A 16,094-nucleotide genomic window follows, 5' to 3' on the forward strand; every position below is an offset into this window, starting at 1 on the left:
TGACAAATGATGTGTTTCAATGTAAAACTGCCTGCTGTCAAGACAATGAGAGGTCACGCACACAAAAAAAGGAACCCATACAAAGAGGAAACTAAGTTATTCCCACAAGTTCCACCTGTGCACTGACTTGTCCACACTTCATTAGCTTCCATCTGTTAACAGGAAATGAAATAATAATGTATTTTACATTGAAAATTCTTATATTACAATTGTATCGGCATTTGTTTTTTGTTTAAAAACAGTCAAAATAAAATTGCGGAAGAGGAAAAATAGCTGATTTTTCTAATTTGCTAAACTATTAGTACAGCCTTGGGTATAACATTACTGATGATCCATTAGCCTTTTCAGCGCTACTTGCTTTTAAAGTGGAGCCTGAAAGCGATGAACACTTTTTAATCCCACTATTTCTTAAACTATGACATAACTGAAAGTGTTCATTTAGTTATTAGAATCTATTCCTTCAAAGACAGAATATAACCTTCTGTGTGTTATAAGGCTGACCATTCTTACAAAAAGGATGTAACTTTGCATCCAAACAATGCCACTGGGATATGCAAAGTAAACCTTCAGTAATTGCGAAAGAAATATCAAACCTGAAAAAATATGCATCCGATTGCTTCGTATTACATATAAAACCGCCAATGATTGCAACTGAAAGACAGAGAATAGCAGCAAGATTTTTTTAATTATTTAGTTCCAAAAAAAATTAACAAACTAAATATCAGCAGTCAAAATACTGCCAGCAATTGCAAAATAAATGCTGAAATCAACAGCTGAAAATATTTATTGGCCAATTCCACCTTAAAATAACCATCAAGAAGAACATGGTATAAAAATTGAAAAAAAAGAGGGAAATGTAAACTTGTCCTCACGATTGTATCTTTAGTCATCGAAAGGCTCACACATTTTCCACATGTGAGAGTTTTGAGAATGCTTTTTTGCACTGATGATCACAGCTAGCTGTAGAGGATGAATGTGAAATTTGCTACTCCCGTCATACAACAGTACTCAAAACTTTGGGACAATTTTTAGAAAAGAACGAAACGGGTTATTAAAAGAGCATATCAAAAATTACAACTCCAATAGGTTATGAGAAGGAAAATTCTGAGATGTAATTTGTAGAAAATCCATTTATTTTTCTGTAAACATCAAAAATCATTGTTAACTTCTTCAGAAGTAACTTTTCTAACAACCAAGTTATAATCAAGATCTGTTTACAACATAAGAAGTTGTAAACATACAAACCTTGTAATGACAAATTTCAAATTGGAATATTTTCTACAGAACAAATATCAGTTTTTGTTTTCTACATTATTTTGCATTAAAAAAATTCAAAAATAATTATTCGGTACAAACTTGCAGGAGTGCTTCCATGTTGAAAGAAAATTCTAAATAAAAACTCAAATAAAGAAGTTTATAAACATAAGTTCCTATTTGAATACATTTTGTACAGTTGTAAGTTATAAATGGTAAATAAGGAACAATCAGAATAAAAACAAATTAAATCAATTTCTTAGCCTGTTTTCCTATTAAAACAAAATCTGAACATGTGGGCAGTAATCAGCTGTACAAAGGCACAGAATTATTTATATAACCAAGGTATTCATCTACCTGTAGTGAGGAAAATTTTATGAGAAGCTGTCAAGTGTCAGACCACAGATGTGAAGTGGGCAGCGTGTCTGAAGAGGTTGGTGGGAAATTCTTGCTCAGGCCTCATTCTCATAAAACTGGCCAGATGTCCAAGGGGTGATCAGTATCCTGTTGTAGTTTGTTGGTTGGGCGCAGAACAATATTTGCCCGTTCAGACATCAGACACTGTCTTCAGGTATGTCCTGAGGAGGAAAGGAAAATAGGAAGAGCATTTCCTATTTGTCTTCACATCAAGTAATAATAGATAATCCTATGCTGAGTTAAGAGCTATTTCTGCCAGCTCGTCAATGGTGCTGCTGGAAAAGCAGGCTGTCTGAGCTTATGCAGCCTGATCTTAGTCAGGGTGTCTGACAAAACACAGAGTATTTTTTAATACCCTCACATTAACCTTTCCTTATTTAAAGTCAGTCGCCAGTAATGACTGGAACCCTTCACTAGATTTAATTCATATTTCCTCAGGCACAGGAGAGTGCCTATGAAATTGTAGCCATTTACCTATTGCAAGTGTATCAAGTGCAACTTTATACTTTCATATTTAGGCTACCAAAAAAAATACTTCCTATATTTGGGATACCTTTCACAAGTAACCTTACAAACTTTTTTCTTCCCCTGACGATATCCACAAAGGCAGTGGATGTTGTCTACATGGACTTCAGCAAGGCACTTGACAAGATCCCACACGGGAGGGTGGACAAGAAGGATCAGGCGCTTGGCATTTAAGTGGTGCATGCAAACTCAACTTCAACGTTTAAGAGAAGTTTCAATAGGTACATGGATAGTAGGGAATATGGAGGGGTGAGGTTGACGGGAGTAGGCTGTTTAAATGATTTGGCACAGACTACGTGGGCCGAAGGGCCTGTGTCTAGGGTGTACTTTTCTATAACTCTATGACTCAAATTACTCGAACCCCAGCAACCTTATACCCCTCTGGCAGAAAGCTGACCCCTTATTCACCTAACAGTCTTAAATGATGACATTGCTGACTCATACCATAACAGAATTAAAAGACATTTATGAGCTTTTCTGTTATTCCATCAGGCACTACGGGACATAGCAGTTAGCGTGACGCTATTACAACTCAGGGCGATGGAGCTCGGAGATCAAAACCGGTGTCCACCGTAAGGAGTCTGAACACCCTTCCTATGAAATGCGTGTGCTTTCTGCAGTCTCTGCTTTCCTTCCACAGTCTAAAGACATACACATTAGTAGGTTAACGGGTCTTTGAGAAGCGTCCCTAGATTAGGTTAGGGTTAAATTTAGCGTTGCCAGGTGGTAGGGTTTGAAGGCCTGGAAGGGCCTACTCCTCGCTGTATCGCTAAATAAAATTAAAATTCCAAAAGAACAAATGTTCCACCAAACCTGGTCAGCTTTATTGCTGCTTAGTGACGATAAGATTGCGAAGCATGTCAAACGAGTTCCCATCAGGCTGTACTGTAACAATGTTGTTATCACCTTCCTTTAGAACCTGAAGGAAGCCAGAATTATCCAGTCCAACAACCCAAGCTGCAGGACCCTCCTCGCTCCATAACCGTACTTGTGTGCCACTTTAAAAGAAACAAAAAGCAATTAGAAAAACCATAAAAGGTGATCATGTTTACAATATCAGAGGATAAAACAGTCTGTCAGGTAAACAGATTTCCCAGTCTTTAAGTTCTAGTGGAAAATGAGGAGTAGTGAGACAGATTTTTTTCCCTGTATACCTAAACAATGAGTAGCTTTGAGTATTGAGTATTAAGAGTGTGATTAATGTAAGGACTTAGTGTTAATAAGAAACTGTTTGCATGTTGTACAAACTATTTCACTTATATCTAGAGATTGCTGCTGTCCTGACTGGAAGTGAAATCAAGATTCTCACAGACCAAATTCTGATACTAAGTTTAGGTTATACATACTGTACAATGTAAAGAAGCGTAATACAAGTAACAGAATATTGGAGTTTGTACAGTTGTGTAATTTCATCCAACAATATGCAACCTGTACAATTTCAAACCAACCTTCACAGGACAAAGACTTCGGTTTTAATTCTTACCAATCTAAAATATCTCCAGGAAAATACAGTTCTTCAGCTTTGCACACACTCAGTTAACCCTAGTCACAACTAAATACTCATCTACATGCTGTCCTTGAAAACAAAAACTATTGACAAGTTTAAACCTTTACTGTGATAGCACCCAGCTGCACGGTCCAGTAGCATAGCAAGTAGCACCTTGCTTTACAGTGCCAGTGATTCTCAATTGGGGTTCAATTCCCACCAATGCCTGTATGGAGTTTGTACGTTCTCCCTGTGACCACATGGGTTTCCTCCCACATACCAAAGACATACAAGAGAAAACCTGTAGATGCTGGAAATCTGAGCAACGCACACGAAGTCCTGCTGAAGGGTCTCAGCCGGAAACACCAACTGCACTCTTTTCCGTGGATGCTGCCCAGCATTTTGTGCGTGTTGCTCCAAAGACACATGGTTAGAGGTAGTAATTGAGAGCACTTTGGCCCTGGAAGTGTGGCTACACTTGCAGGCAGCCCAGCACAGTCCTCGCTGATTTGATTTGATGCAAATAATGCATCTTGTTGTATGTTTTGAAGGACATGTGACAAGGCTAATATCTATCGTAGAACACAGAACACTGTACAGGCCCTTTGGCCCATGAATTGCTGACTTTTCAATCTTCTCTAAAATCATTCTAACCCTTCTCTCCTATACAGTACATAGTCCTACATATATCTATCATCCACGTGTCTAAGAGTTTTTTTGAATGCCCTGAGTGTATCTAACATCTATCACCACCCTTGGCACTACATCCTAAGCACTCACACACTGAGTAAAGAATTTATCTTCAATTTTTGTGTGTTATTTTTGCTATCTCATAAAGTATCTAGCAGCTAGCCTCGGACAAGACCAAATGCCCCAGGGAAAAGTGTGGGTAACTTGATACCATTGTCTTCTGCTCTAGCAGCTATTGGCATCTTTCATCATAGACCAATTTCAGATTTAACCAGACTGTCTGCAATTGCTGCATCCCGTTCACCCTGTGACCATCATTAACTTTTAACCTTTAACTCTGCCTTTAACAATAACCAATTTTACAACAACGGCTTCAAACTCTGCATCTCTCAAATCTTCTTCAGCCTCACATTCTTCATTCCTGACTCTTGCACCTTATTCTTTACTCAGTACTTTTCCTAATCATTGGCAGGGTGGACGTTCATTGCTAGGTAGGTTCTGTAGTCTATAATCCCCTTTCTAAATCCCTGCCTCTCCAACACACCCTCTTTCTTGAAATCCATGCACTGAATGTTCTGACTCACAAAATGATAGTTACAGGACTCTATCAGTAGATGGTAGTGTTACGTACCCGTGACACGTGACAGTGGTACCCTTGTCACGTGACTGGGGTTGAAGTTATACTGGACTTGAGGTAATGGTCTTGTGATGGTGGAGTGATGTCATTTTCCCGCCAGTAGAGGTCATGTGACAGGTATTTTTTACAGGTTATAAAAGGAAGACCCACCCTGTCAGGTGGGGCAGTTCGTGGCTGGATTTGCCAAGCTGACTTCATGTCACTGCGTGATTTAATGTTATGACGCAGTTTAGTTGAAAAATGAAGTTTTATCTAATGCCTAAAGTTTAAAAGGTCATTGCCAGCAGTTTCTTTGCTGGTGGAGAGTGAAGATAAGAATTTGGAAGATAAAAATCGAGGAGAATCGATTTTCGACGGTGGATTGGTTTCGACCTTATTTGATCCTCATTCAGAAGGATTTCGTTGACTGTTCTCGTGTTAATCTCCACTGGGATAGCGGGAGATTGATGACAGAGTGTGGAAGAAGAGGTTAGTGCCATTAAACCATTACGTTTCATAAAAATTCAACATGGGAAGAGTTCGACACCGGGGATCGAAGGACAACAACATGGAAGAGAATTTAAATCGCCTTAAAAAGTCTCTCCTTTTTTAAAATGGACTGTGAGCTTTTGAACTTTCAGCATACCGCTTTAAAGAACTGTTTTTTTCCAACATCGCTGTAAGAACTGTTTTTGCTGCATCGCTTTAAGAGCTGTTTAAGCTGCCGCACAGCAGCTGTTTTCCGGTTACGTTTGAGTTTGTTTACTTTTGGGGCGTTTGTTTTCAGTGATTAATAAACGTGTTACTTGTTATAAAAACCCTTGCCTAACTCATATATATTTATTGTGGCCTGAATACGTAACAGTAGAATGAGTGGAACCTGCTTGGCAATTGCTGAAGGACCAACTCTGTAACCTTCCATCTTCTGTTGGACTGGATCACTTGCTGCTGGGAGCTTCATATCGGAGCTACACGTTGGCAGGCAGACTCCCTTCCAGATTCTGCCAAGATTTTCCCTTGCACCCTAGATGGCAGAGCGGCTTCACATTGGTGACACCTGACATAAATTGGGGGACTGCTTCATTGAGTACCTGCACTCTGTCCACCACAAAAGACAGGATTTCCTGGTGCCAACACATTTCAATTTGACTTTCCATTTCAACAAGTTGGTTCATACCCCCTTCTACTGCCATGATGAGGCCACCCTCAGATTGGACGAGCAACACCTCATAGTCTGTCAGGATAGCCTCCAAACTGATGGCATGATGTCAATTTCTATAACTTTGAGTAATTTCTTCCTCTCCCTTCTCATTTTGTATTTCTTATTTTGGTAGCCATCTCAGTTCTTCTCACCTGCCCATCACCTCCTTCGGGTATCCCTCCTCCTTCCCCTTTTTATTCCATGGTCCACTGTCCTCTCATATTAGATTCCTTCCTCTTCAGCCTCTTACCTCATCTACCTATTATCTCCAGCTTTTTACTTTATTCCTCCATCCCACCCACTCAGCTTCCCCTCAACCTGATTTTACCTATCACCTGCCAGCTTGTACTCCTTTCTCTCCCCCCCACCTACTTGTTCTGGCTTCTTCCCCCTTTCCTGTCCTGAAGCATCAACTGGTTATTCCCCTCCATTGGTGCTGCCTGACTTGCTGGGCTCTTCAAGCATGTTGTGTGTGTTGCTCAAGATTTCCAGCATCACAGAATCTCTTGTATTTATCTCTGGCTCAGTCTAGAGCCCAGAAGGATGGGCACCTTGTGAGGTGCAGTCTGGGACTACAGACTGAGAGGGAATACAGTGCCAAAGGTTGTGCTTATGGTGGGAGACAAAATGGATGCGTACCGCTCCATGAAAGTTGTTTTTTTTTAATATATCCATCTTCTTAGGTAAGTGACACAGAAAACTTTGGTCACTCAATTCTAACAGCCTGGGTCTAATCTGAGAGGGTAGATTAAATTCTCTGCTCAAAATCATTAAAAATAAATCATTTCTCTAAGTAATGCTTTGAACACTAAACACCATTGATATAATACCTTCTTTAGTGGCTATAAGGCAGCTATAATCACTATAATGGTCCCTATAACTATCATCTTAAGGGTATTAAACACCCCAAAATATTTATCTGTTCATTTATCTTCAAAAACTGGAAGTAGTATAAAGGTAAGTAATCGAAATGCCCTTGAGAAGTTGCTGCTAAACTGTTTCGGACCTTCCAATGAAGGAATCTTCAAAACAGTATTAAAGACTTTTTTAAAATTAGCTTTATTTTGTCACATGTACATCAAAATATACAGAGAAATGTGTCTTTAGCGTCAATGATCGACATGGTCCGGATACGTGCTGCACGCCCAAAGGAATGAGACCTAGTGATGGTGATTACAATTCAGGATGGTGTGCAGCTGTGGAGGGTGGTGGCATGCCCATGAAAATCAAGATTCATGAGGATGTCATTTGTCTTTCAAAGAAATAGGATAAATAATTGTTAATTAACTTGTATATACTAAATGCGTCACCATTTACAATTCACAGGAAGTTACATGGCATACACAAAGATCCCTCTACTCCTTGCATCTTTCAATAATGCCCTATTTACTATTTCCTTGCTTCATGACTCTTCTGTCCTCTCTGTCCCCAATTAATTAACTGATTCTTCTGAAAATTAGATTCTATTTGCCATCCTTCTGCCCAGTCATCAAGATCGATACCTTCCGGCAGTCTAAAGCTTTCCTCTTCGATCAACCACAATTTGTCTATCATGTACCCTACACTGAAGTCCATATCATTAATAAATCATATGAAAAGCAAGGGACGTAGCACTGAGCCCTGTGGAAACCCACTGTGCAGCCTACTAAGGCACAAAACCCTCAACTATAACAATTTGCTTCTTACAGCTGATCCAATTTTGGATTCAATTTGCTACTGTCCCGTTGAATTCCATGGACTGTCAATGTTTTGATGGTCTGCCAGGTGGCACCAGTTCCCATGCTCTCTAACACACCAGAGACCCCAGTTCCCAACCTCTCTTTAAAGTCAATGACCCACAGTTCCTGCATTCCCTTTAAACTTGAGACTTAAGAGACTGCAGATGCTGGAATCTGAGCACAAAAAAGCTTGAAGAATTCAACAGGTTAAGCAGCATCTGTGGAGGTGAAGGGATGGCCAGTGCTTCGGATCAAGATCTTGTGTCAGGAGCATCAGAGGGTTTCATTCCTTTGCCTCCACAGATGCTGCTTGACCTGCTGAGTTTCACCAGCAGTTCGTTTTGTGTTCCTTTTAAACTCACCTGCTTACTGAAAAATGTATTATGCTCCTGAGTAACATCTTAAAAAAAGTGATTTCCAGTCATTTCTCTCCTCCCCCTTCCCCATTTCACATTCTAACTCCTTTCTTACCCCTTTCTTCTCTTCACCTGCCAGTCACCCTCCTCCAGTGCCCTTCCTCCTTCCCTTTCTTCCATGGTCCACTGTCCCGTCCTACCAAATTCCTTCTTTTACAGCCCTTTGCCTTTTCCACCAATCACATCCAATCTTCCTACTTCATCCCCGCCTACTCACCCACCCACCTTCACCTACCACTGCAGCTGGTACTCCTCCACCTCCTCCCAGCCTATCCTGGCTTCTACATCCTTCCTTTCCAGTCCTGATGAAGCGGCTTGGTCCGAAACATCGACTGTTTATTCCTCTCCATAGATGCTGCCTGACCTGCTGAGCTCCCCAACCATTTTGTGTGTGTTACTCTGGGAGTGATTTAATACTGTGTTGGAGTCTTAATTGAAAAAGTGTCTAGAACATTGCAATCCAGCATCATGGTAGATTAATACAGAGTTTTACCTATTTCTTTCTTTCTCCCGAGGCCTCCCGTCCCATGATCCTTTCCCTTCTCCAGCTCTGCATCACTTTCGCCAATCACCTTTCCAGCTCTTAGCTTCATCCCGCCCCCTCCGATCTTCTCCTATCATTTCGCATTTCTCAACCCCCCCCCCACCCCCCCCCCCCCACTACTTTCAAATCTTTTACTATCTTTCCTTTCGGTTAGTCCTGACGAAGGGTCTTGGCCCGAAACGTCGACAGTGCCTCTTCCTATGGATGCTACCTGGCCTGCTGTGTTCCACCAGCATTTTGTGTGTTTTGTTGTTGCAGTTGTATATTTACTTTTACTAACTCACGTACAAGGATAGCCAGGACAATCTGTACATCAACAGATCCCTATTTGTACAATATTGTACTTCTGTTTTCCCTATCAACATGCATAACTACACATCAGTCCATGTTTTACGGCACCTAACAAGTGTTTGCCTACCCAACTGGTCTAAAAATTTTTGAATTCTCTCTGCAGCCTTCTCACAACTTTTGCTGCACTGGTGCTGTTCGAAAAGTTACATTTGATTCCTTCATGCAAACTGTTCATGAATAATGATCCTCACCATTCCTCAAGTCACCACTTGCTAACCTGACGGAGTCATATGTATTCCTAAGCAACACATACAAAATAATGGAGGAACTCAGCTAGTCAGGCAGCATCTATGGAAATTAAAAAAAAAGATATTTCGGGCCAAGACCCTTCTTCAGGACAGTCTCAGCCTGAAGCGTCAACTGTCTATTCATTTCCATAGGCAATGCCTGGCTTGCTGAGTTCCAGCATTTTATATGTGTTGTTTTGGATGTCCAGCATCTGCAGACTTTCTTGTGTTTATCATACGTATTCCTACTCTATTACCTGTTTGTCAGCCAATTTTCAGTCAATGCTTGTATTATTTTTGTCCCATGTATTTTAATTTCACTCATTAACTTATTACGTTCAACTTGGCCAAATGGGTTCTGAAAATTCAAGCATTCAAAAGTTCTCCTTTATCTATTCTACCAGTAGTATGCTCAAAAACTCTGTAGATTAATTTGTTAAATATTACTCTTCCAAAATTCCATATTGACTTTGTCTAAGCCCATTGAAATTTCTAAGTAAGACACACAAGCACTGGAGGAACTCTGCAGGTCAGGCAGCATCAATAGAAAATATGTCAGAAGACTGTTTGGGGCCCTGAAAAGAGGTGAGGGAGGATGTGTATGGACAGGAGTAGCACTTAATACTTCAGGGATGAGTGCCTGGAGGGAGTTTAGAGGGGAGGGACGAATGGGACAAGAGAATCGCAGAGAGAGGCATCCCTGTAGAAAGCTGGTTGGAGGGATTGGGGGTTGGAAGTAAAGAAAAGCTTAGTTAGGTTTAGTGGTAGGATCCCTTTGGAGATGGCAGGAGTTACAGAGAACGATGTGTTCAGTGCAGAGGCTGATGGGGTGGTAGGCAAAGACAAGAGGGGCTCAATCACTATTATGACAGTGGGAAGATGGTGTGAGCGTGGATGTACAGGCAATGGAGGAGATGTGGGTGAAGGCAGCGTCAGTTGTAGAGGAAGAAAAACCCTGTTCTTTAAATGAGGAGGACAATATATCTGATGTCCTGGAATGGAAAGCTGTATCCTGGGAACAGATGCGGAGGAGATGGAGAAACTAAGAAAAGGGGATAGCACTTTTAGGAGATAGGGTAGGAACAGGTATAGTCGAGATAACCATTGGAATTAGTAGTTTTAAAAAAGATGTTGGTTGATGGTTAGTCTCCAAAGAGATCAAGAAAGGAGTGGGAAGTGTCAGAGATGGACCTAATGAATTTAAGGACAGGGTGGAAATTAGAGGCAAAGTTGATCAAAATTGACAAGCTCATCATAAAGCAAGGCCAATGCTGTCGTTAATGTAGCAGAAGAAGAATCGGGGACTATAACCAGGGAAGGCTTCAAACATAGTTTGATTCACATAGCCAACAAAAAAGGCAGGTATAGCTTGAGTCCACACGAGTGCCCACAGTTACCCTGTGGGTTTAGAGAAAGTGGGAGGAGCCAAAGGAAAAATTGTTCAGGGTGAGGACCAGTACTGACAGTCAAAGGGTGGTGGTGGAGGGGGATTGGATGATCAAGAGAGAAGCGAGGACTTTGAAGCCGTACGTATCCTGTTATCACATCACCTGTAAAAGATTGTAGCATTTTCTTTATTTACATTAGAATATCTGGTGTGTACATCCCTTCTGGCTCTTCCCCCTTATTTTTAAAGATAACTAAACCTCAACCCTCAAATTAGCACCTACTTTCATGCTTTTGACCTCAAGTGCACAGTTCAGTTCTGTGAACGTAACAAGCATTGCCATTTTGCTTTATTCATAATGTCCAACAACATCCATTGCACATTTAATGTGGTCTTCAGTTCCGACCTAAAAATAGAAGTTCAAGCCTAAAATATTTGAGCACTTCTGGTGCAGGCCAAGAAATCCAAAATCATACAGGCCATCTGTTTTGCAATGAGGAAGGGAATAACCAAAGGTTGTTTCATTGAAGAAAATCAAAAGAAAAAGTGTAGGAAGTGAAAATAAAAGATAAACTGGATTCCAAACTGGCCTGGCGTCATCTCCAACTTAATTCAGGTCAGTCGAACTACCTATTGTTGGTTCACATACACCAACTACAATTTCAATGACTGGATTAATTTGCTTTTAAAATAAGAACGTTCAGAGACCACAGCAAAGAAAAAAGAATAAATCATTTGACGCTTATACGTTCATTTACTCGGGCAGCTCAGGACTCAAGCAGTCAGAAGAATTCATTTGGATGTAAATTTTTCAGCCAGTCAGCTAAACCACTATACTTATGTCTGTTGAATCCACGCTGCGCCACGCCAGCTACAAATAAATGAAAATGTTCAAATATCCTTGTATCATTTCTCAATCTTCACAAAAAAATTCCAAACAGTGCAGTCACTATGCGTTACATTCACAGAAGTCCCATTGTGTTCCACACATTGCTTTGAGGACAACATTGATTATTAAATTCTCCAGCTGAAGAAAAGCCCAACCAGCAAACTGAGAGGCTTGGGCGTGCAGATTTTCTGAGCAGTTATCCAAAACTATACAAAGGTATTTTGGAAGCTTTTAGTGACATTATAGGCTAGTAAGTCTCCCCAAAATTTATGGATTATAATTTTTAAAAATCAGATGCAAAATCCATTAATTTTCTCTTAAGAAAGGGAAAAGTAGGTGAAACAAAACTGCAACTTATTTTTTTTTAAATGGTAAGACATATTGCCACCTCACAATTTCTCCTTGGCCTGTCTTTCTACTTGGTCTCAACCACTAGACTGAAATTCAGTACAAAACAAACTACATTTTATTTTCAGTTCCAACATCTGAATCTTTCCCTTTTAATCCAAGTGTTTACCCTCTATGCGAGTGCAGCCCAATGTTGTTTCTCCAGCACTCGCTATCCTTGGTCTCTATTAGAACGCACTGCCAAACCATACTTTGTTCAGGCAGCTTTTCAACATGGCCTTTGCAAACAGCTTATTCGAACATAGAACCGGTCACCTTTTTTTTAGGAGGATAGGAATTTGAAACAACACTGGAAGCATCTGTGTGCAAAGGCAGGGGAGTTGACATTGTGCGATTCTGTTTCAAATATGCAGCTCTGGTCGCTGATGCCTGCAGCACGTTCCACTGATGCAGAGAACTGAAGGTAAGGCAGTTCAAATGCAAGGAAAGTGTGATGAGATCAACTGAGAAAACTAACGGTGTTTCATCACAGCAGTTAGCTTCAGGTGTAGAAAGCTGCAAAGAAACACTAGGCCCCTTGCAGTGTCTCCTGCTCCAACTGCCTGAATGTGTGAAAGATTCAGAAATAAGTGTTAGTAGGCTTGGCTTATTAATCCATTTTCCCCCATGACAGAAATGGCTAATATGAGGAGCATAATTTTAAAGTGATTAGAGGAAATATAGGGGGAATTTCAGATGCAAGTCTGCTTCTCACCGCACCACACACACACACACACACACACACACACACACACACACACACACACACACACACACACACACACACACACACACACACACACACACACACACACACACACACACACACACACACACACACACACACACACACACACACACACACACACACACACACACACACACACACACACAGTGGTGGGTGTGTAGAATGTCCTGGCAGTTGGCAGAGGCAGCTATATAAGGGGCACTGTTAGATATGCACATGGATGATTAAAAAAAAGGAGGGAAATGTTGGAGGAAAAGGGTAGATTCATCTTAGAATAACTTAAAAGGTCAGCACAACACTGTGAGTGAAGGGCTTCTACTGTGCCAAAATGATTTTCGTTCTTTGTTCTATATGTGTACGTAGAGCAAATCTCACAAATCATGCTACCTGTAAGGAGTTTGGACATTCTCCCCGTGACCATGTGGGTTTCCTCCGGGTGCTCCAGTTTCCTTCCACAGTCCAAAGACATACAGGTTAACTGGTCATTGTAAACTGTCCTGTGATTACGCTAGAGTTAAACTAGGGCTTGCTGGGTGGCACGGTTTGAAGGGTGGGAAGGGCCTATTCCACACTGTACTTCAATAAAATAAATAAATAATAAAAATCTTTCAGATATGCTGAGGATGTTATCATATACAACAAAAACTGAAACCAGTCCTGCCATTCTGGAGGCAAGAGGAAAGAAAAAGAGGATGGAGTGAAACAGAGAGACTCTACATGGCCACAGGCACTCACTGACCAGGGAGAAATTTCTAATCTTCGGCAGAGTAACAGTTCAAATTGATGATTGTGTAGAGGAAGAATCAGCATGCTCCATCATATCACCTTGAAAATAACAGCAACTTTTAGAATACATCTCTGTATAGTTAGACGTAGAATATTTCATAGAACAGTATAGCGCTGTACAGGCCCTTTGGCCTGAGATGCTGTGCCAACCTTTTAACCTTCTCCAATATCAATCTAACCCTGCCCTCCTACATAGCCCTCGATAATTTTCTTATATCCATATGAAAATGAACTAAAGCTCTTAAAAGATTCTACTGTATCTGCCCCCATCACCACCCATGACAGCGTGTTCCATGATCCCACCACTCTCTATGTAAAAAAAAACCTATCTCTGATATTCCTGCCCCCACCCCCATATATTCCCTCGAGTCACCTTAAGTTTATGCCATCTCGCATTAGCCAAAAAGGGCTTGGCTATCCAATCTATCAATATCTCTTATCATCTTATACACTTCTACCAAGCAACCTCATCCTTAACGCCTGGGAGAAAACATTTCCTCCATTAGACACACTCTCTAATCCAAGCAGCATCCTGGTAAATTTCCTCTGTGCCCTCTTTAAAGCTTCCATTTCTTCCCTATGCTGAGGCAAGTAATTCAAGCAGTAATTCCCTGCTTCTCTACAGCGCTTCATCAACTGTGACATAGTCAGTATCAGACAACCGCCTCAGGAATACTTACAAAATACTTTCTGTAAAATACCTTAAAACTTTGTGCCTTCATTTATGAGGTGTGAACTTTTAATCATACAACGGATTATTTCTTGTAAGCTCTTCCATATGAAGACAAATAATTTTACATCTGCATATTATAATTCTGATATTTCAAAATGTAATGAATTTTAAATTAACTATCTTTCATTAAAAAGATCCAAGATGTTTCAGCTTCCAGATAGACTCAACCTTTATTTTAAACTTTTGAAATGTCTAAGCTGTTAATTAAAAGTTGTGATTTTTATGTTCAGTTTGGCAAAGTGATTGACCATCCTGCCAGTGATATCCTTATAGCTCTGTGCAGGACATTCAAGAATTGATATCTCACAGCAAATCAACATTATAATCAAGGAAGTCCATGCGGACTACGTGACCAACTTTCAGTGAAATTAACCGTAAGTGCTTCTGGACTGCATGCAAAATCCACCACATGCATAGGAAGAAGCAGTTATGCTTCAAATAGAATGCCCTCATTAGTGCCTGCCTTCTGCTGCAGGTGTAAGTGAAAGCTCTGGGCAAGACAGGAGTCTGTGCGTAGGTCTCTCACAAAAAATGGTGCAGAGAGCTCAGTCGAAGCACCTCCAGACCTCAGCACTGCGGCAAGGTCAGAAGGTGTTAAATCTATCAAAGGGTCTGAAGACTTGAACCATAACTCTGTTCTCTCTCCACAGAAAGACTGCTGCCCCACTTGTTGAATATTTCTAACACTTCGTTTTTATCTCAGATTCCCAGTTTTTTGATTCTCACTATCAGTGCTATGTTAGTGGAAGTGTTTGGGAAGTACATATTTCAGACATTATTTTAATAAGCAACATAAGATAGTAAAGCATTAAAACCCATCACCACCGACGTGAAGTGGAACTAGCTCAAGACTAAAAATTCAAAGTTAAATAAAATTTATTATCAGAGTACATACATGTCACCAATAACAACCCTGAGATTCTTTCTGCTGCGGGCATACAAAGCAAATCTATAGAACAGTAACTGTAAAAAGGATCAATGAAAGCGCAGGCGCACAGAAGAAAACAAGCTGTCGAAATGCAACTATAAATAAATAGTAATAAATAACAAGAGCATGAAATAACAAGATAAAGAGTCCTTAAAGTGAGATCACTGGTTGTGGGAACACCTCAATGATGGTATAGGAATATTGTCACTATTTTAGATGTGCAATGATCAGGATACCGACCCAAATGCAACACTGTCAAGCAATTCCAAATGCACTTGCTCATGTGAAAATTAGATTGTTGATATTTTGCCATGAAAGTAAAAAGGCATTTGCTAACAAGTTCTATATTAATATACACTCAGTGGCCATTTTAGTAGGTCTAAAGGTGGAACCCTGCTGTAGCCCATCCACTTCAAGGTTCGGTGTGCTGTGCATCTGGATATGCTCTTCTGCACACACTGTTGTCACACATGGTTATTTGAGTTACTGTCACCTACTTGTAAACTTGAACCAGTCTGAACATTCTCCTCCGATCTCTCTTATTAATAAGGGGTTTTTGCCCACAGAACTGCTACTCACTGGATATTTTCTTGATTTTTGAACCATTTTCTGTACATTCTAGAGAGTGTTTTGTATGAATATCCCAGCAGTTCTGCCGTACTCAAACCACCCTGTCTGGCACCAACAATCATTCCGCAGTCAAAGTCACTTAGATTACATTTTTCCCCATTCTGATGTTTGGTCTGAACAACACCTGAACCTCTTGACCATGTTTGCATGTTTTCATGCAT

The 16,094-nt window shown here is 40.5% G+C and overlaps 1 protein-coding gene across 1 annotated transcript in view; it reads right to left on the bottom strand.

Annotated features, from left to right (window-relative positions):
• Positions 1–1,115: 1,115 nt before the first annotated feature.
• The window catches only part of hlcs (holocarboxylase synthetase (biotin-(proprionyl-CoA-carboxylase (ATP-hydrolysing)) ligase)), a 154,270-nt gene continuing 139,291 nt past the window's right edge, over positions 1,116–16,094 (bottom strand). The window contains exons 11-12 of the mRNA XM_073044921.1: positions 3,010–3,194; positions 1,116–1,832 (exon numbers count right to left, since the gene is read on the bottom strand). Of these exons, the coding sequence (XP_072901022.1) occupies positions 3,020–3,194 (175 nt within the window). The 3' untranslated portion in view covers positions 1,116–1,832; positions 3,010–3,019. The remainder of the gene's footprint in view (positions 1,833–3,009; positions 3,195–16,094) is intronic.

The sequence above is a fragment of the Hemitrygon akajei genome, chromosome 5 (genome assembly GCF_048418815.1).
Source record: "Hemitrygon akajei chromosome 5, sHemAka1.3, whole genome shotgun sequence".
Classification (NCBI taxonomy): Eukaryota; Metazoa; Chordata; class Chondrichthyes; order Myliobatiformes; family Dasyatidae; genus Hemitrygon; species Hemitrygon akajei.